This window comes from Prunus persica, chromosome G2, assembly GCF_000346465.2.
Source record: "Prunus persica cultivar Lovell chromosome G2, Prunus_persica_NCBIv2, whole genome shotgun sequence".
Taxonomy (NCBI): Eukaryota; Viridiplantae; Streptophyta; class Magnoliopsida; order Rosales; family Rosaceae; genus Prunus; species Prunus persica.
Genome location: NC_034010.1, coordinates 8,137,674 through 8,160,230, shown reverse-complemented (window position 1 = coordinate 8,160,230; position 22,557 = coordinate 8,137,674). Strand labels below are relative to the sequence as shown.

Below are 22,557 nucleotides of genomic sequence, written 5' to 3'. Positions count from 1 at the left end.
TGCGTAGACCTACTCCCAGGGACCTCCAACGGCTTCTGCAAAAAGCCGAAGCTCGAGGATTCCCTGGAATGATTGGTAGCATCGACTGCATGCATTGGCAATGGAAGAATTGCCTAACTGCCTGGCAAGGTGATTATGGAAATCGAAAAGGCCAAAAAAGTATCATCCTTGAAGCGGTTGCTGGTTTCGACACATGGGTTTGGCATGCCTTCTTCGGAGTTGCAGGATCACAAAATGACCTCAACGTGCTGGGTCAATCCCCCGTCTTCAACGATGTATTGAGAGGTCAGGGCCCCAATGTCACCTATGAAGTCAACAATACAGTATACCAGACAGGATACTACCTAGCTGATGGAATCTACCCGAGGTGGACGACTTTTGTCAAAACCATTCCAAATCCCCGATCCCAGAAGCAAAAATTATTTGCTACATATCAAGAGGGATACAGGAAAGATGTCGAAAGGTGTTTTGGCATCCTTCAAGCCAGGTGGTTGATTATTCGAGGTGCGGCCCGCATGTTTGATGAGGAGATCCTCAGAAGCATTATGATGACTTGCATCATCCTCCATAATATGATTGTGGAGGATGAGTACGATTATGATGCTTTAGAGGTCTACGAACCGGATCCAATGAACACGGCTTTGACACGGATTTATGAAAGGCCCATGGGGCCAAATGGAGAACCGTTTGAGCCGGAACCGTTGGTGAGGGATGGTCATTTGATGACCCGAATGATAGATCGATATAGGGAGATGCAATCTTCGTATATTCATGAAATGCGTCAATTTCACTTGATGGAGCATCTATGGGCGGTGAAAGGCAATGAAGATTAATAATGGAGAATAGATGCTTTGCTTATGTTTTATTTAGTATGGTTTGGTTGTGTTTTTATTTTTATTGTGCCTTGTTTGTACTTTTATTTTTATTATTGTGCCTTGTTTGTACTTTTAATTTTAATTTTATTATGTTTTGTTTGAAGTATGGAATATGTTGAATAAAAAGGTAATTTATTGAATGCTTTGTTTATTAAATAATGAAATGTAATACAAGTCATTATGAATTACTAATAAAATAAAATACATGAATTATAACAACTTTAATAGAAAACAACTAAAATACAAATACATAAAAGATATGCTAATTAATTTAATGGTTTCCATCATTTAACCAATCCGTGTTGCTAGGCCCATCATCCCGGAAAAGTCTTCTTCTCATAACATCCCTTCGTTCTAGCTTCCAAAATTGTTTTGTTTCAGGGGACATATGACTTGTATCCATCGCCATGGTTTCCCGATCTGTCTTGTCCATATCTTTTTTGCGCAAATACTCCCTTTCACGTGCAAACTCAGCATCAAGGGCCAACTCGTGCTCTTGGCGTTTTTGCTCCATTTCTATTCTTATGCCGTTTTGCCTTGCAATTTCCTCCAAAAATTGTGAATTTTGATTGCTTGAATTACCCTTCTTCTTTGCCTTCGCGGCCTTTCGGCCAATGGGCCTCGGCTCCTTTTCGATGGGTGAGTCTTGACTCATAGGAGAATCAAGAGGTGAATCCGATGTCATTGAATCACGGAGTGGCGTCTCGTTTAACACAACCTCCGGACCCGTTGGAATAATTACGAAGCGTTTGCAAAATTTCACCACCTCCCAACATTCATGATGGGTGAAACTTTTTTTGCCACCCCCGGTTGCACCGAACCACATTTGTGCTTGAATCATCTATTGAACAAAAAAATGGAAATGCAATAAATATTTAAAATATATTGGATATGCAAGAAATATTAACAACATATTAAAAATACAAGCAATATTAACAAAATATTGAAAATGCAAGAAATATTAACAACATATTCAAAATGCAAGCAATATTAACAAAATATTGAAAATGCAAGCAATATTAACAAAATATATACAACATATTGAAAATGCAAGCAATATTAACAAAATATTGAAAATGCAAGCAATATTAACAAAATATATACAACATATTGAAAATGCAAGCAATATTAACAAAATATATATATTAGGAGATTAAACTTAATAACACAAAAATTATAAAATACTTACCTCGTTAGTACGATTTTGCCCACTTCTATAGTTGTCCATCGCTTTTGCTAGGGCATTTCTCCATTTTCCCAACTCTTTATTGAGAATTTTCCACCTACTGGATAATGCCATCTCCGTACGAGTAGACCCCGGAATTTTTTCACAAAATTCGGCATGAATTTTTTTCCACATGTGAAAAAATTTCATTTCATTGCCGGACACGGGACAATGACAAATTTGGAGCCAAGCCTCACACAAAGAAACATCTTCCATTGTGCTCCAAGCCCCTCCGGTTTCGATAGAAGAAGCCATAAAAATATGAAATCAAAATGCTAGATGAAAAAGAGGAAAATGTTGTGTAAAAAGAGTGAATATTAGTAGAAGTATAATGAAATGTAAGAGTATTGGTGTTGAAAGTGAAGGGTATTGATAGGTATTTATAGAAAAAAATACCAGAATTTTTTAGAATTTTTTAGAATTTTTTTTCATATTTTTTTCACCCAAAAAAGCCTCAGCCGTTGGATTAGAAAGGAGAAGCAGATCGGAAGGCACTGAGCGCGACACGTGGCAGCCTACCGTTGGCGCTGGCGTCAGCGCTGACGTCAGCGCGCGCTGATTCAAAATTTTTTTACCGTTGGCGCGTGCATTGCACGCGCCAACGGTAAAAAAATTTTGACAGCCCTAGCTGACGTCAGCACCCGCGTTTTGGACCTGGGGCTGGTTTGGCCTTTGGGCTGGCCCGAGTTGGTGGGTCCCACACCAAACCCGGGCCTGGGCTGCACGCTGGAGCGAAATTTTTTTTTTTTTCTGCCCTTGCCTCGGGCTGGGCTCCTTCGCTGGAGCCACTCTAATAATAAATGTTTCAGTCGTGGGGTGGGGTTGAGCTATGACTTAAAATCCCTGATATATTTTTCATTTTCACATAGCTTTTTGAGGTTTTGAAAATATTCCCATAATAACTTTCTTATTTGACTGTTAATTAAATGCTTACATCATCAGCCTGAAAAAGTTTGAAAAATGAAAATGATTCTTGTACCGCAACGTAAAAAAGATTGAAACACTAGGGGCTAATTTAAAAGGTTGTTTTTATTTTTAAAGAACAAAAATAAGACAAAAACGCATTTGATGTCCCAAAAACAGAAAATATTAAAAATATTTTTATAAAATAAAAACAAATTGATGTGTACTTTTAAAAATAATAATTTTTCTCAGGGAGGAATGTTTTTTAGGTCAAAAAGAGACAACTTCGAGCTTTCAACGGCAAAATAAGTTGAGTGCTAAACACGCGTAGAAATAAGAAAGTAGGTTGAGAGTAGAGTTGCCGCCAGCGATGAGTCTGGATTCTTCTACATATAATATAATATAATATAATATATATATATGTATATATATATTGGTGAAGTGGACATAAAATATTTTTTTAAGGGTCATGCTAGGGAGACCAACTTTAGATACCAACTTGTGTACCAACTCTCTAATAGAGGTGGAGCCCACCAATACAATGGGTCCCACACTCTATTAGAGAGTTGGTACACAAGTTGGTATCTAAAGTTGGTCTCCCTAGCATTTTCCTTTTTTTAATCCAAAGTAAAGGAGAAAACACCAAATCCGTAGATGGGCCCCACATGTAGTCCTTTTCAAGTTCCTCAGGCCACCTCCTATTTATTAATATAATAGAACATAATCAAGCCAAAAGTCGTTTTCTCACCAAAACCTTTGGCATATAAACTCACACGGGATATAAACGGAACGCCATGGAAACCTCACATGGGTATTGTCGTAAAAACGAAAAATAAAAACGAAAACAAATAAATACGAACAGAGATAATTCGGGCTAAGAAAGAGAGTCCAGCGGTGATTGTGGAAAAGAGCATAATGCATTCAATGTCGGGATTAATATCCCATGTGAGTTTATATGCCATATAATTCAAACAATCCAATCAACAGAGAATTTGACATATAATTCAAATATGTATATGAAAGCATATATACTTCTGTCTCTCACTCATCAAATTCTTCTGTCTATTCGCTCCTCCGTTTAATCTTTAGACTCGAAGCTGCACTCAGCCCGGGTATCCCATTTTGGCAAAAAACCCCTGCCTCTCACTCATCAAATTCTTCTGTCTATTCACACCGGCTAAACCTCAGTCTCCGATGTCCGTCAGTCTCTTCTTATGCAGGTGAACCTTTCTTTGCCATTTTGTTTTAATATTTCATTAGTGTGGTGTGGAATTTTGGATCTTTCATTTTGTTCTTTTTTCTTCCTATTTAAAATTATAAAACTCAAGCACATCCAAGAATAGAAAAAAACAAGCAAGTAGGTTGAAAGTATAATTGATCCCAGCGATGAATCCCATCGGAGTCGTCTACGTCACCTGTGTTCCTATTATAGTAATATATTGATGCAGAAGCATCTATGAAGCACTCTAAGATTACACAGGCCCGTTAGTCATTTGGGCTAGGGTTCTATTTACTTTAAATTATTAGTTACTTCTTTTGTTTTCCCATTCTTACTAAGATTTGATTTAATTTCCTATGTCAATTAGGTTTTCTGTATTCTAGTATAAATAGTCTATTTAGATACTCGTGCATTTATGTTTTTTGTTGATGAATATAGTTTCGGACATTAGTCTGTTGAGTTTCTGTTGGGATTTTGCCCTAAAATATACTGCTTTATCCTTCTATTCTCTGTATTTTGGGTATATATGTTTGGGTTACTGTACGCCCTGTATCATATATTGGTCAAATTCCATATTGGCCCTAGACTTCATCACAAACTCTCCCACTTTTCCTTCTTCCTTCATCCTTTCTCTTTTTCTTCCTTTTCTTTTTTTCTTTCCCTTTCTCTGGTGCGGTTTTCTTCTCTTGCTTTAGTTTTCTCCTTCTCTCTCTTCTTGTAGATCTAAGTTTAGATCTGTCTATGGGCTGATGTATTTTTCCTTGCAAGTCTGAGATACTTGAGACAAGTTCAGCAAGTTAGATTTGTTGTTCAAATCAAATGTACGAAACTGCTCTAATAGTTGTTCCTAATACAGTTTCTTTTATTATTTCAGATCTTTTTTATTTTATTTTATATAAACTAGCCTCTCTGCACGCGCTTCCGCGCTTGCGAGAGGTTTTTTTAAAAAAATAAGTAAATTTATTTTAGAATTAAAAAAAATAATGGGTAGTTGTGTTCCATAAAAATAGGATCCATTATCTGCTTTTTCTTTTTCTTTTAATTTTTTTAAATATGAAAAAGTGTGAATTTACCATATTATCCTCATTTAATTAATAATTTGAATTCTTAATGTTTGCATTAACCAAGGGCATTTTTTGGTATTTTGAATGTTTCACCATTCTCTGCCTTTTGCTTTATATATATAGATTACTTATTTCCATCTTTTTACTGAGGCGACCGACGGAAGGAACTGTTGGTCTTTCTTTTTTTGAGTGCTTGGTGTGCCACCACCAAGCCACGAATTTGGTTTGGATGGAATGTGAGTGTATCTTGCGTCCGAGATTTGACCTTAATCAAACGATTGTTCAGCCGAGCAAGGAACCTTCTTAACAGGGGCGGCCCTGGGGTGGCGCAAGTGGTGCCACCGCACAGAGCCCTCGATTCTTAAGGGCCCCCCGAAAAAAAAATTCTTTATAGTATATATATTAATACTATAGGAATTGTATATATAGTATAGCGTGCTAGACATTTGCACAAGGGCGTGTCTGGTGGAGTTGGCTTCAGTGCTTCTCCATTTAACGTAGTGTCAGAGTTCGATTCTTGCTGAAGTCGGTCTATATGCAGTTTTTATATTATTTTTGCATTATAAGTAAAAACTTTACATAATAAATAAATAAATGAAAACCAAAAACCCTTGAAATAAAAGGAAACATCGAAGCTAACCACAGGAGGAGTATATATATATATATCCCCTAAACACTTTCTACTCCGATCATTCTTTTAAAAAAAAAATTTAAAAAAATTTCTCATCTAAGAAAAGTACTTTTTTCATTCAAAACAAAACAAAAAAAACTTCATGGCTTCTTTTTTTCTTTTAAACTCTGATTTTCTGGTAAGTAACCATCATCATTCATCAATCTCTCTTTGGTTCTTTTTTCAATCCTTTGACAATTTTAGTTATTCTTTCAATTTCAGGAATTTCAACACCAAAAAGAGAAAACCCTAATTCCTATATTCATAAAGAACACTCAAAATCAAATAGTCAAATTCAAATTTCAGGAATTTGTGTGCAACTACTCTTTAATTTGTGATTGCTAATTTTGTTTCCTATTAAACACAAATTGCTTATTGGAGGTAGCAAGGGCCTTGTAGGGGCACAATGAGCTTATTTTTGTACCAAACATTTAATTTTATCAAATAGAAACATTTAAATTTTTATGAATTTGATTTCTGATTGTCATTATATATTTATTCATGACTTTTAGTTATAAAAAAAATTGTTTATGACATTAAGTTATGCCAAATTTTTATTTATAGTATTTCGTATTAGATTATGTGAAGCCCCAATTTAAGTTCACACAGGGCCCTCAAAATCTCAGGGACGGCCCTGCTTCTTAAGGCCTAGGTTCTTTCACTACTTATGGGCCAAGGCTTTATGTGAGCAACCAAATAATGTAGAGTGAGTGGAGCTGAAAATTGAAAGTGAAAAGTAATGAAACGAAGAATAAGTGCGTAAAGTAAATGTGCTTAAACTTAAATATAATTTAAAAATAAATGTGTAAAGTAAAGTGTGTAAAAGAAACAAAACCCTTTGATAATTGTCATTACTTATTACTTTTGTTTGTACATCATTGGTTTGTTATGAATTTATTGTTCTTCATAAATTTGGTCTATGGCAGTCTTAGTATCTCTCCAGCACTTCTCGCGTTCCTCAATCATTTCTCAGTTCATTCAGTAAATTTCACTCTCAAGGTAAATCTCCCCAAACTTTTCATGAAATTTTCTTTTGAATCATCAATTCTTTGGTGATATTAGCCTCTTGGTTGTCCTCCATTTCACCTCTATTTTGCTCTTCTTTTACACCCTTTCTCTTTTTATTTTCATTTTTAATTTCTGGTGCGTAAGTTAATCAATTAATTTTCTGTTATTATGTTTCTTTATGTTCTAGTTGTGATTTTCAGTTGTTTGCTTTCTGCTGATGATAAGCAACGGCTGGGGAACCTGGCATGGCTGCTTTGACTGGCATTTGCCTAAAAAGTTGTTGCTAAACTGCAAAGGAAAAAAAAAACACAACTGTTAACTGATTAACGGTTCAGTGAAGAAGAATTTACCTAATAAGAAATAAAGAAAGTGGGTTGTGAAAGAGATGAATCCCATTATTCCAAGTATAATATTTTGTTAACAAATCGAAAAAGGAGAAAATGCATCTTACTTTGTCCGGGCACGTGGCTGCTTGTAGCTAAAGGTAGACGTAACAACATTCAATTCTTGATCCGCTCCCGCGTGGATGGGCCACACAGTAGTCCATGGATTAAAAAACAATGAGAACGAATTTTGTAAAAATTTAAAACTACAAGAGTGTTCTTGTAACTTTAAAAATCTCAAGAAGTTTTATGAAAAAGTCGAAAAGTTCAAGAATAATTAGTATAAATAATTTAAATTTAAATCTTGTAGAAATTCTAAGTGATATTAAGTCATTTATATATCTTATCATGCAATATATAAAGTATAAATAATGTAGCAAATTATTATAATTTGTTTAATCTTCTTTCATTAATCACTATATATTTTCTATACTCACAGTGTTTATCAGCTCCTATATAATCAATTTAAATAAGTTAAACCCATCATGCAATATATTTTCTTCCAATTTTTTGTGATAAAGTTTTAAATAATTTACTAACTAAACATCCTCCAAAGTTTGAAGAAATTTTTTCAACTATTTCTCACAATTTTCATGGTTTTTTTTCAATTTTTATATATATTGATAATATTCCAATATTTCTATTAAAATTTTCGTGTTTTTGACTATTAATATTTCCAAAATCATTGATATTTTAGACCTTTATTTTAGTCTATGAGTCTTGTTTTTGTGGGTAGAGTAGACTAGGTGGGTGGCCAAAAAACCAAACCGAACAAATCGAAAATATTGAATGGAAAGTAACCGAAAAAAATAGAACTGATCAAATAAGTCAAAACCTGACCTGGACAAAAAAGTACTAGCAGGAGCAGGAGACTCATTTGACGTGCTCAGAAAGGCGACTCTGGTGGGTTTAGTGATAGGGAGCTTCTAGTTCTTCCCAAAAACATATCACACCCAGCATATTTTGAATTTCACATTACACCCCCCAGACCCCAAAAAAAAAAAAAAAAAAAAAACGAGTATGAGTGTAGATGAGTCATTTTCTAGTGAGGGTGTTATATGGATCATTGATGTGGACCTTCATATTCCTCTTAATAATAACTTTATTTAAGTTTAATAAAATAATCATATATCTAACATAAAAGTCGACACAAGGTGTCTATACATTGTGCCCTCACTATAGAATTTCGCCAATATGGAGTCAAAGATTGGACCAGTTCCGGATCCGATTGTGAACTACAAAAACAGAAACGGTATTTGTAATCTATTAAACCAACTATTTTTATATATTAAGCCCAATCTCCTACAAATATATTAAGCCCAACTTTAAACCTAAGCCCCTTAAAAAAGTTTTAAAGCCCAATGTCCTCAAAATATATTAAGCCCATCAATTATTAAATCACCCTAAACCCTAAACCATAAACCTACCTCCCTCCCATCAAACCACATGCTAGTACTACCTCTCATCTCTCTCATCTTTTGTTCTTCCTTCTACTTCTCTCTCTCTCTCTCTCTCTCATCTCTAAACCCTCCAACTCAGAGCAAGAGAATACCAACCAAACTAATAGAAAAATTTATGAGGATACCATTTAAGCAGTAGAATTGGAATTGATGAGTGCTAGGCAATGGGAATTCCCTGAAGCTTGCTTTCAATAAATTAGTGTACAAATTTGTTCAGATTAGATTCACGTCTGTTGTCTTTTCTTTTCATGAAAAACTGTATGCTTATGAGTTAATAGATTTTTAAGCCATTGATGATATTCTTTATAATATATCCATCTTCAACAACCCACCGAAGCCCATAAATAGAACGTAGTAAAAATGTAAATTGAAGTTCCAAGAAAGCTTAACCACGCCTAAATAGAACGTAGTAAAGATGTAAATTTGGTAGAAACAACCACTGGAAGATCTTGATTTACTCTTATGGAACGGTTTAGTTTTCAAGCAAACCACTTGTTTTGTTTGACAGGTTTAACTAAATTGGTGAACATGTTTGCCTATTTTTCTTTTGCTTATTAAATTATTATATATCTAGTACTAATGTGATACGACGTACCTTTACCTCAGATTAATGGCCAAGAAGAGGTCGAGAAACAAATCATCGACACGTGCCAATCCTTCATCAGCACAACAAGGCACATTATCATCGGCACAACGAGATCCACATACTGGTGTATCAGCAGCATGTGCCAAGCCAGTAGCTCTGCAAGCTGATCCTAGTCCCTTATCGGCACAGACAGCTGCTAGTTCAATGGAACGTACATGGGTAAGTTTTTTCAAACCCATACAGCAAGGCCCATCATCATCGGCACAACGAGATCCACATAGTGGTGTATCAGCAGCATGTGCCAAGCCAGTAGCTCTGCAAGCTGATCCTGGTCCTTTCTCAGCACAAGAAGGGTCATCCTCATCGGCACAGACAGCTGCTGCTTATGAGGCAAGTCTATCAGTGGCCAACACAACTGCTGCTCCAGCACCTGCACAACGATTGTATGCTCGATGTCTCTTAAAAGAGTTCTCGAAGAACCGTCATCAATGGGATGAGGAGCAGTCCAAGCGTGGGTTTCAAAACATACTTCGGTCAGTTGCATTTACTATGAACTTTTCCATTATATATGAAATTTTATTTAGGGGAATGCTAACCTTTTAGAACCTTTCCCTTTTCAGAAGTCTCGCAGGGAAAGTTGCTCATTTGGGGTCTAAAGGCATAGCACATGGGCGCTTGACTGGTGAAAATATCTTAGTTATTGGCAATAAGGCTGAGAATCTGGAGGTTGAGATTTTGGATACCCCTAAAAAATACAACCGGGCCTTGCCAAGCTATCGTGAACAATTTCGAACATTGGCATCAAAAATGGTTGATGCATGGGAAGCTACTTGTCCCTTGGCGTCAAAGCATTTTCTCAAAATGCTAGAACATTGCATACCTTGGTAAGCAAGCTCCTGATAACTTATTTTATTCATATAGGATCATGCATTAAGAAAGCCAATTCACACACCCACAGATGAAATAATACAACCTAAAAAGAAATGCAGACGTAGTTCAACTTAAACATGTTCAATATAAAAACCCAAATAGAGTTCTCTTCAGTTATGAGGATTGAGTATTATTTGGGTCCACCTAACATACTAAAACACTTTCCCAAGAAGAGGACGAACCTGCTTTCAATCAGGGCACACGAAATATGTAGTGTGAATTACTTGAAAGCCAATATTCTCATCTCTTACTCTCTTTCATTAAGTGCAGGTTCTATTTTAAGCAACTACAATGGCATCCCCTACTATTATCGTCTAATGAAGTAGCCATGTTTATATTCCATCTCTATACACATCTTGACGTTGAGAAGAAAGGTTGGAAAAAGGATTACAAAAGGCTTATAGCGAGAGAAAAGGTTGACTTTGGTGAAATCATTTCTGGAACTTTTCGTGGTGCCTTTTCTTTCGCTAAGGTTTACAGTTATCCACGAGTTGTATACGACCCAAATGCGCAAGGGGCACTCATGTTTTTCAGACATGCACTCGTTCATGTTAATGACTATATCTACAAGGCCCTCGAGAAGGAAAATGTGGTATACACATGACCTAAAAGTGCTTTTTAATTTATGTCAAACTACTCTAACGTTTGTTATCATTCAATTATTGCAGAAACCAGAGGAAATAGCAGCAGATGCACTTCTGGTATTAACATGACCTAAATTTGCTTTTTAATTTTTTTTTAATATTACTATTCTCTAAAACATGTTTATATTCATTTTTTTTTCAGACACAAGAGGAAATAGTGAATACACTCGTTCACTTCTTCCCAAAAGTGCCCCTAGAGTTATTCAATTACATGCTTTATAAGGGCATTGACATAAATGCTGTAATTTGAGAGGATGTGATACATAGAGAGCTTCAAATCTGGTAAACGTATTATTTTGTTTAGTTGAGTGGTTTACTGTAATTTGCGTACCGCTCTTTCATTTTCTAGTAATTTCTATCATTTTTAGTTTTGGGTGTTGAATTTCATATTTTCTTTGTTTTATTATTATTATTATTTTTTTCTGAATGAAGTAGTATTACATCTCATTTGTTGGTATATTCTATACTCACAAACCAGCTATATATATATATAGAGAGAGAGAGAACATTTTAACACGAAATAGGGTGACTTGGAACTTACCTAGCCAAAGCCATTGTGGTGGTTGATTTACGTTTCAATTTGGTGTAGTTTGTGAAAGTCACTAATGGTATGGTATTGGTGCAGTGTGCTGCATGTTTCTCTTTGCAGTTTCTACTTCCTGCAAAGTTCTCACAAGAGAAGAAGCAAATAATTAGCTCATAACTGATATATCAAAAGCTAAATTAAGAATATACCAACAAATAAGTAATAGGTAAAAAGACTTGTTGATCAAAGTTGCTAAATGATTAGTAGCTATACTCAATCCCTCAAAGAAGAGAAACAATCGTATAGCAGCATGTATATATGTATATATATATCACTTGAAATATTTTGAAATTCCTAAAATTATATTCCATATATCTGTAAGAAATTAAATGATGATGAACAAACACGATGAATGAAAACCCTTTTCCTTCCCACCCTCCTGCAATGACGGATCAAACATCTTGGTGTGCCAACCAATTAAAAAGTGTAAGCAAGCTGGTAGGTATGGAGCCTTGCATATACGTTCTAACCAAGGATTTAAATAGAGATTTTCTATTTAAACCCCACACTTCTCTTAGTTCACCCCATGTTCTAAGTTCACCCCAACTTTTAATTTAAATTTTCACAATTTCTAAGAAAACCCCACTATCTTCCCAAACTACCCTTAAATACACCCCAAACTGAAAAAATAAGAATTAAAAGAGATTTTCTATTTAAACCCCACAATTTTCTTTGTTCCTAGCAAAAAAAAAAAAAACACAAACAAATGAAACCCCAAATCCGAAATTTAATACTTTCTAGAGAAAGAGAATAACTTTACCTTTCTCTAAGAATTGTAACTGGAATTCTAACACTTGGATCTTGTTGAGTTGAGAACTTGAGAGAGAGAGATAGTTTGTAAACATGAATTTGGAAGGAGGTTTCTAAAACTTAATATGAAGAGTGGTGGGGTGTGTGTATAAATGTATTATGGTTAATTTTTAAGTTGGATGACCTTTTTTGTCTTTTTATACAATAATAAAATTTACAGCTTAATGATTTAAGTATTGGGGCGAACAAAGAGAAATGTAGGGTTTAAATAGAAAATCTCTTTAAATATTGAGGGTTTTGGAAATATCGATGGTCCAAAAACACAGAAATATCAATGGAAATATCGACAAAATATCGATATCGAGAAAAATGAAATAAAAATAAAAATGACAGAAAGTGGTAGAAAAACATTGAAATTTGTGATGAAACTTTAGAAGATGTTCAATTAGTCAATTATCTATTATTTTGATACAATTTTTTTGAAAAAAATGCATTGTATGATGAGTTTGAGTGATTTAAGTTGAGCATAGCACAAGTTAACAAACATTGTAACATAAAAAATAATAATATGCAAGTAATCAAAGAGGTTTATATATTATTATGAAGGTTAAGAATAATAATATGCAAGTAATCTGCTGCCAATGACCCCCAATTTTGAAAAAAAAAACGCAGCTGTCTTGTTTTACCAAACAGCTTTGGGTTCAAAAATTACAAAATAAGCTGCTTCTTTTTAAAGCACCACAACCCCCAAACTGAACCTTCTCTATAAATCAATATACCATATAAATAAAATACACTAAATTTAGAAGGAAATTGCGACAGACCAGGTGGAGGAGAGATCAAGATTGTAATCTTTAAGCTGCGTTTGAAACCAGCTGGTGCCATATCCATGAAAATTCTATCTCAATACAAACGATTTTGGATACGTCGCCCCGAGCCTTCCTGCACAGAACGAAAGAAATCAGCAAGAAAATTATACCTTCATCCAGATACTTCTGGTTCATCGCATGAGTTAGTATAAGATGTATGATGAACCTGAGATCCAATCCAAGAGCACAGAAAAGATGAAATGATGATGAAATAGATCAACAAGAAAAAGAAAAAAAAAGAAAAAAAAAGAAGAAGAACTGAATGATTGCACGGGTGAAAAAATTATCACTTCGTCATGATTGATAAACTTTATCAAGATCTAGGAAGGGTATTCAAAATCTGAGGGAGCAATGTTTTAGGTCAAAAAGAGACAACTTCGAAGCCTTTTCAACGGCTGTTCGAGTAAAATAAGTATAGTGCTAAACACGCGTAGCCTTTACCCAATAAGAAATAAGAAGCAGGTTGATGCCAGCGATGAATCCGGCTTCTTCTACACATGATACAAAGACATAAAATATTTTTTTAATCAAAAGTAAAGGAATGACTGGGTCATCCACATGGATTCTTTTAGGTAAAGGTGCACGCAAATACCTCGTATACAAACATTATCTCAAGAGTCGGGCCGAAAGTCGTTCAACCAAAACCTTCCGACAAAAAAAAAAATTAATTAAATAAACATTCATACCTACCATTAGACGAAACTGGCATATAAAAAAATAGAATGTGAATTGCTCGCTGCCTCTCTTTTTCTCTCTTCGCATCAGAAATTTTAGAAGTTCCTTAACACAAAGCTTTTGTTAAACTCACAAACCGAGAGAAGGAAAAAAAAGGCATGTTCAAAAGCTTGTTAAACCGTGGAAGTGTGCGCTCTTCAGATTCAACTTAAGTCCTAGGAACTCTAAACTGTAGTTTGGTTAAGTTTAAAGCACAGGGTAATGAGCTCTCTAAATTAACTATTTCAATAAAGTTTATATAGGAATTTTATAGAGAACTTATAAAATATTTTTTAATTAAATTTTAACTAAATAATAAAGAGTATGACTGTAGATGGTGTATTTAATTGGAATTTTAAAAGACTATTTAGGGATAAAAAAGTCCACTGAATTTAAGTAGAATGTTATAATTTATAGGATTTTATTTATGAATTTCTATAATCAAAATTTTTTACTTTTGAATTTTAAAGATTTACATCATAGAATTTATTAGATTTGGAAAGATCATATGGATTTATCTATTCATCATTTTCTTGCATAGTGTAATAAATTAGTCAAATTATTTACACATGCCATAGAGACTATATTAATTCAAACACAATATATCACATGCCTTGGATGGCATTCTTCACTTTTTGCTCTCTAGCACCAAGTCCCCTCAGAATCGGAATCATATTGCTCAAAATAAATAGCAATTTGTTGATTCCTCCGTCTAGTCTAGTGCAGATCTCATGTGCAAGTAGCTGTTTATTTCGTTAGGTTTATTTCCTTTTGCAAAAAACTTGCATTCGAGAAGGAAGGTTTGAAACCTTATTGGTATGTGTAGAAAGGTCAACAATAACATCACATGCACCCTCATATATTTGACTTATAGGACGACATACTAACCAAGTTGGAAAACTGCAAGCCATCTAGCCAAGTTGTATATCAAGAAACCATTCATTATTCAATTTTTTTTAAAAAAAAATTTATCATCACCCTTTTCCTAGTCATTGTGTTTTCTGTTTTTCATTCCTTCCTCCAAACTGTTAGAATTCAAAGCTTCTAGTAATTAGTTTTGAATATTTTGGATGTTTGGGAGGAAGGAAGAAATCACAAAGAGAGAATGAAGAAGAAAACGTTGCTCTGAATAGAAAAATGGAGATTACTTTTCATTTCTACTCTACTAGAATATAACGTTTAGGAGAGAGAAAGAAGTGAGATGCTTCTCTAACGGATTTACATCAAGATTGAATCCTAGCCATTGGTTCTAACATCCTATGAGATGCTTACATTTGTCACAAGCTATCACTTAAGTCCTAGGCTAGAAAGAGAGCCCACTTGGACTATGATCCTATAACACCCCAACTCCAAATTTAATCCATTATTTAAATTATTTAAGGAAAATTACAAATTTACCCTTGAGATAGGGGTATTTTGGTCATTTTCTTACCGGAGAGAGTTTGGGGTAGTGACTAGTATTTCTGGATAGGTCGTATTTGAGTTCATAGACACGTATTGGGCTCGAATCGGAGTTATAACGAGAGAGATATGGTCAAAAGAAACCCAGTGGCACAATTGTAATTATTTCAAAATGGGATTTTTATGAAAAATCAGATTTTTCTCTCTCTCTCTCTCTCTCTCTCTCTCTCTCTCCCTCCCTCCCTCCCTCCCTCCCTCCCGCATGCTCTCTCTCTCTCTCTCTCTCCCCGTCGGTCCCTCTCTTTCTCCTCGAATCTCCGGCCACCGGCCGCGGCTGCGGACTGGACCGGTGCCAAAAGGACCGGCTCGGCCTTGGAGTCACGACTCGGCCCTCCCCCTACATCGGCCGCCGCTCCAGCCGCCAAAAAAAGGCAATTTTTGCCCGGTTTTCGCTCGAACTTCGCCGGCTCCGATCTCCTTCCTTCGACCGTCATTTTTGACGATCAAGGTATGGAAATTCATCCATTCTTCATGCTCTAGCTGCTTGTTGGGTAGGATTGGATCGATTCTTAGCGTAGGTAATTTGATTTACGAATTGAAATTCGGCTGGTTTTGGGATCTCAATTTCGGCTACCTCCGATCAGTTTTTGGGGTAGGTCCAAGAACAAAAGTGGCTCCAAATAGGGTGTTATACCTAGGGTAGGAGTTTGGAGTTGTGGTTTTGAGATTTTCCGGCGATGCGTAATCGCTTTGGGCACCCAGCGCTGCCGGCGCGTGTGGCGGCTCGTGGGCAAGGGTAGTAAAGTTACACTATGTCTCAATGAGATCCTTAGGTTGTCATGAGTGCATAGGATTTCGCGGATCTCAATTCGGACGTCGTTTGACTATCGAACGGATATCGCCTATTGCGCGTTATCCGGCTTCGATAGGTTAGGACCGTTGGATGGTCTCAAATTTAATATACGTTAATCTAGGTATTTCTAGGATTGTGTCGGAATTCATGGATCATGAATCGGAGCCCCGGATGTTCCGATTTAATAATTTAAAGTTTATATTTTATATTAACCGTCAGATCGTGCGATCGTGAACGATCTGACCGTCCGATCTGAACCAAACTTGCGGGACGAGTGTCCTATACCTTGTAGAACCCATAGGAACTTTCGGATCAGAATTTGGAGGTCATGGGCCCCGTAGGCCCGTTTGACCAGGGTTAGGGTAGTTTGACCCTTGGTTAATCATGAGTCTCCCGGAGTAATCTCACCTTCCCAGGGGGATTATCGGGTGCTAGACTATTGTTGAGGTTTACACAATATTAGAATTAATATATATAATTATATATGTTTGTACAAGGGTACAAAAGAGTCTAGAATGTCAGTTTGAAGTGCTATACGCACTACCATAGGTACCTCTCCGGATTTTGGTTACACTACAAGTACCATCCTGTAAAAGTTAGGTCCCACGTGGCGTAGGTTATCCGGCATGCAGATAGGCCCCATATGTGGCATTGGTAGTATCGGCGTATGAGGAGATTACGTGATAGTATGTTGAGGTCACGCGTGACGTAGGTTATCCGGCGTATCGACAGACCCCATACATGGCGTTGGTTGTACCTGCGTATGGGGAGTTAAGTGATATGATATGTAGGTCTTGCATGGATTAGGTTATCCGGCGTTGAGATAGACCCCATACGTGGCGTTGGTTGTACCGGCGTATGGGGAGATATTGTGATAATATGTTGAGGTCGCACGTGGCGTAGGTTATCCGGCGTATCGACAGACCCCATACGTGGCGCTGGTTGTACCGGCGTATGGGGAGATATGTGATATGATATGCAGGTCTCGCGTGGTGTAGGTTATCCGGTGTTGAGATAGACCCCATACGTGGTGTTGGTTGTACCGGTGTATGGGGAGATATTGTGATAATATGTTGAGGTCGCACGTGGCGTAGGTTATCCGGCGTGTCGACAGACCCCATATGTGGCGTTGGTTGTACCGGCGTATGGGGAGATATGTGATATGATATGCAGGTCTCGCGTGGCATAGGTTATCCGGCGTTGAGATAGACCTCATACGTGGCGTTGGTTATACCGGCATATGGGGAGATATTGTGATAATATGTTGAGGTCGTACGTGGCGTAGGTTATTCAGCGTGTCGACAGACCCTATACGTGGCGTTGGTTGTACCGGCATATGGGGAGATATGTGATATAATGTGCAGGTCTCACGTGGCGTAGGTTATCCGGCATTGAGACAGACCCCATACGTGGCGTTGGTTGTACCGGCGTATGGGGAGATATTGTGACAGTATGGTATGGTCGCACGTGGCGTAGGTTATCCGGCGTGTTGACAGGCCCCATACATGGCGTTGGTTGTACCGGCGTATGGGGAGATTATGTGAAATACAGAGAAATGAAATAAGGTATTGCCTATGTGTGGAATTGAGTTTTAGGGAAGAACTACGTGTGGCTTAATCCCTCAGGGAGGGTACGTAGGCAGCCTAAGGTTATTAGGTGCAGCCGCAGACTAAATGTTAGTCATATTGTTATATGGAGATTGGTTCGGACCTTGTTGTTGGTCCTGAAATTTAGGTGAAAATGTGATTGTGTTAGGAGGCTAAAATCTCATATGTTGAAATTGGAAAGGTGAAATGATGCATGTTGAAATTTAGTAGTCATAATTCATATTTGAATTTATTGTTTGCCTTGTTTAAGGCATGAATTGATTTGTTAGCGTGTTTGGTAGTTTGTTGAGAATTATTGAAAGACCGAAGGCCGTTTATGTGAATTGCCTGAAATTATATTGTGCATGCTGCCAGTTGTGGTTATTAAATGTGTTTTTATGCAGGTTGAAATTTTGGGAAATGTCCAATTTACAGGGGAGACTTTGCCGAAATTTCGGCAGAAAGTCTCGTACCCTTATTCCATTTTGGGGAAAAGGGTATAACTTTAAAAGTGGGCCCGACATCGGGGTGATGTCAGAAATTTCCACAGGATTCGCCTCGATTTTTGGAAAATTCGGGGCGGGTCCTTTCAGATCCAATGACTCACATTACAAACAAAAATTAAAACATATAAAATGAAATTCAAAAAACTTTGAGACTTTGGCTCCAAGGTTTTCAGCTCAAGGGTTACACATCAATACTCCCTTCTAACCCTTTAGCTGATTTCACACCAAGTAGTTCTCTTAGATACACAAATCAATCCTTAGACAAAGCCTTGGTTAATATATCTGCGATCTGATCTTCTGTTTTGCGGTAGATAAGCTCAATCTCCTTTGCTTGAATAACTTTTCTAATGAAGTGAAACTTTCAACTGATATGTCTGGTTTTCTATTGGAGAACTGGATTCTTTGCCATTGCTATGGCAGAGGTGTTATCACACATAATTGGTGTGCCTTCCACTTGCTCCCCTCCAAAATCTACAAGCACAAAACTTAGCCATTTAGCTTGTGACGTTGCTTCAGCAGCACTAACATATTCTGCTTCAGCAGTGGACAATGCCACTGTGTTTTGTTTGATTGATGCCCATGAGAACATACCAGATCCTAGTATGAATGCATATCCTGCACTTCCTGCCCAGTCACTGTCACAATACCATATTAAAGTAGCTGTCTTCCTTTTTACAAATTCAATTCCAAAATCAAGTGTGCCATGAATGTATCTCAATACCCTTTTGGCTGTTCCCATGTGCTTTCTAGTAGGATTATGCATGAATCTAGCAAGCAAGCTAGAGGCAAACATTATGTCTGGCCTTGTAGTTGTCAGATATAACAAGCTACCTACAACCTGTCTGTATTCACTCTTATTTGCTGCCTTACTACCATCTTCCTTGCATAACCTTTCATTTGCAACTAGTGGTGTTGCCACAGACTTGCAATCCTTCAATCCAAATTTCTCAATGATCTTCAAAGCATATTTCTTTTGGTGAAGAAAGATGTGTTATCTGTTTGTACCACTCCCATGCCAAGGAAATGGTGAAGTAGTCCCAGATTTGTAAGAACCCAAACCAAAATATCTAAAAATTGAGAGCCAAAAGACGATTTTGCCCTCGCATATTTTAAAAGGGGAAAATTTGACTTTTTGATCGGAAAAGAATTTGGCAATTCCGCTTATGCCGTTGTGTAGAGCACGGCGAAACGAGTTCGTAGACACGGAGTAGACCCGAATCAGAGTTGTAACGAAGGAGTTATAGTCAAAAGAGTCTCAGTGGCAGAACCGTAAATATTTCGAAGTTCAGTTTTATAAACCCAGTTTTTCTTCCTTGCGACCATTTCGACGAGCCAACTTCAGACAGCGGTTTCTCCCAACACGGGCAGCTGTTTCAGGCGATACCGGTCCCAACGAACCACCTCACTTCCCTCTATCAGTTCTGCCCCTCCTCAGCCTCCATCCGCTACTGCAGTAGCCGGAAACAGCCACGAAACAGGCCGGTTCCAACAGTTTTTCTGAAATTTTTGGGAGCTCGTTCTCCCTTAATTCTTCTCCGAATTGGATGAGTAAGGTATGGTTTTCTACCTATTTTCCATGCTCTAGCTGTTGGTTGAGTAGGATTTCGTTAATTTTGAGCGTAGTTCAACTGAATTCCAACTTAGGTTTTTGCCAGTTTTGGGTCTCCGATTCCGGCCACCTCCGGCCAGTTTTTGGGGGTTGTCCAAGAACAAAAGTGACTCCAAATGGGGTGTTTTACCTAGGGTAGGAGTTTGGAGTCTCAGTTCCAAGATTTTTCCGGCACACCCGATCGCTTTGGACACCCGATTGGTCCGCGCGTGTGGCGGCGTGTGGGCCAGGGTGGTGGCACGGCTCTGGCCAGTTTTGAGACCCTCGTGCCATCACGAGCGCGGAAGATTTCGCGGATCTCAATTCGGAGTCCGTTTGAGCCCCGAACGGATTTTCCATAATATGCGACTCCCGGCTACAGTGTCGTCTAGCCGTTGGATCGCACCCCATTTCGGATATGTTGTTCTACATTGTTTCAGGATAGCGTAGGATTCGACGGATTGCAAATTGGAGTCCCGGATACTCCGGAATCGCGAACCCTGGGGCTAGGGTTAGGGTTTTAAGCGATAGCGCGATTTTGGCCAATCCGACCGTCCATTTCGGACCAAACTCGCAGGACATGGGTTTTACACAGTGAGGAACCTCTAGAGAATCCCAGATCGGCCATCGGAGATCGTGGACCCCACGGGGTTCCGGATCGGCCGGTCTAACAGTTTATCGCTTGGTAAGGTTTCCGGTCTTTTAAGGCCATTCTAATTATCTGAAATGCTACAGTGGGCATAGAGTTGACTTTGCAATGAGAGCACGCATTTCTAGGAGCCGGGGGTCAGGGTATTTAATTTAATGTTTTTATTGAGCAGTTTAGTAATTGAATATTCATGGTTAAACAGGCATCAGATGCCAAACTGAACCACAGGAGGGACCTTCAAGAGGTCCAGCTAGCTCGGACCAGCAGTGAGTGGACCTTTCTTTTTATATGATTTTCTGAATCAGTTTTATTCAGTGTGATTTATTCCTATGAATTTAAAGATTCCTTCTATACATTGCTTAGCTGATTTTGCTAAAGTTATTTGGACAACAGACCTTGAGATTTATGATTCAGAAATATCTAGCTCAGATTTTATCAGAATACAGAGGATGTCAGATTTTATCCAAGATAATTATTTTAGACCACCATGAATTATAGACAGCAGAGTTTGAGTTTTCTATCAGATAAAAAGGGCAGCACAGTTATAGATTGAATAAAGATTCAGTTATTCATCAGATCTTTCAGAAATATTATGATATTTATATTTGATATTTTCTCAGCAGTTAATATTTTCTTAAACCACTGTGGGTACCCGGTTACAGAAACAGGTTGCCGTCAAATAAGACGATGTCTACGGACATCCAGATTGCCTTCGGTTTATGTTGCCTTCGGATATGATGATGTCTACAGACATCCAGTTTACTTTCAGTTACGTCAGTGCACTTGACATTTGCCTCACGAGTTTTGGGGACGCCCGGACCGTGAGTGCCAGGATTGCGGATCAGGCTGACTACGGTCTCCTGAACCCTGCCAGTTTGCGGCTCGGATACACTATGTGTCGCCGAGACCTGCCAGGGGAATTGACGGATTTACAGAGGATTTGACAGTTTTACAGGGGTACACCTAGGTGGTAGTTTTAAAGAAATTTCAGTGCTTTTATGCAAATATTGATTTCAGTGATTTTACTCAATATTTCCTTGGTATTGAGCATATCCTACATCTGGATATATATATAGATGTATATATTTATGTGAATGCTTGAATTTACCCTAATTCAGTGCAGTTTACTTATTCAGTTTTATGATTATCATTGTTTTTACAGTGGGGGTTATTATGTTCATACACTGTTTGAGAACTCTATTTTGGTCCACTCACACTTTTAATGTTTTGCGCCCCCCAGGCCGTAGAAGAACGAAGGAAACCACTCGGGCCATCATCCTAGCTTCCGACCCACCACCAAAGTGTAGGAGTTCGTTGTAACTCTTTTGTAAATCCTGTAAATTTGTATAGAAATGCTCTGAGATCTTGTTGAACATAAGGAACTGGTAGGATTTTTGAGACTGTTTGACAGGTGGAAGACTTTGTGTTTGGTCAAAATACAGGGTAGACTCTGCCGGATTTTCGGCAGAAGTCGAAAGTAAATTTTAAGAAATTTGTTTAAGAAAAGGGTAAAAAGGTCATTCGTGCCCGGCATTCGCCAGGTGTCGGACACGCACAGGATTCGGCTCGGATTCCAAAGCGGAAATTGGGTCGGGTCCTGTCAAGATTAGTCATTTCACATTGCTGCATCATATCATTTTTGAACTCTTCAAGTAATTTGTGGTAGCTTCCAGTGTAGACAATATCATCCACATAGGAGTCTATCTCATCATACTAAGCTTTTGGAGCTTGCTTTAGTCCATACAAAGCCTTGTTCAAGGACCGAGCCATTTCAATCAATTGATGGTTCTTGCGTTCAACCACCCCATTTTGTTAGTGTAGTGGAGGTTTGATGCATAATGCTTTGTGTTTGGGCCTAAATCTAGCACGCCAAAGTTCAAAAGACAAGCCCATTGCCTGCCCAGCCCAAAAAGCTTGAGGATAACAAAATTAGGATCAAAACAGATTGGGCTTCACGCCAGGATGTCAAAAACGAGGCCCCCAGCCCAAGAAAGACCAAACTGTCATTTGGGCTTCAAGGATCAGCCCGTAATTTTTGTTGGGTTCAAACCCAAGGGATTAAAAACATACCCACGTGACTACCTCAGC

The 22,557-nt window shown here is 37.7% G+C and overlaps 1 protein-coding gene and 3 long non-coding RNA genes across 4 annotated transcripts; 2 read left to right on the top strand and 2 right to left on the bottom strand.

Moving 5' to 3' along the window:
- LOC109947513 lies at positions 6,768–7,874 on the bottom strand. Its single transcript, XR_002270285.1, has 2 exons — positions 7,416–7,874; positions 6,768–7,252 (listed from the first exon to the last, which is right to left on the bottom strand). It is a non-coding gene; the product is annotated as an uncharacterized LOC109947513 (long non-coding RNA).
- LOC109947511 lies at positions 7,910–11,513 on the top strand. Its single transcript, XM_020557882.1, has 5 exons — positions 7,910–9,926; positions 10,014–10,277; positions 10,594–10,915; positions 10,992–11,024; positions 11,110–11,513. The coding sequence occupies exons 1-5, from the start codon at positions 9,418–9,420 to the stop codon at positions 11,215–11,217; spliced, it is 1,236 nt and encodes a 411-aa protein (XP_020413471.1). The 5' UTR covers positions 7,910–9,417; the 3' UTR covers positions 11,218–11,513.
- On the bottom strand, positions 9,739–13,616 carry LOC109947512. The gene is made up of 4 exons (XR_002270284.1): positions 13,339–13,616; positions 13,128–13,245; positions 11,509–11,626; positions 9,739–9,823 (listed from the first exon to the last, which is right to left on the bottom strand). It is a non-coding gene; the product is annotated as an uncharacterized LOC109947512 (long non-coding RNA).
- Positions 20,672–21,970, top strand: LOC109947552. Its single transcript, XR_002270317.1, has 2 exons — positions 20,672–20,735; positions 21,710–21,970. It is a non-coding gene; the product is annotated as an uncharacterized LOC109947552 (long non-coding RNA).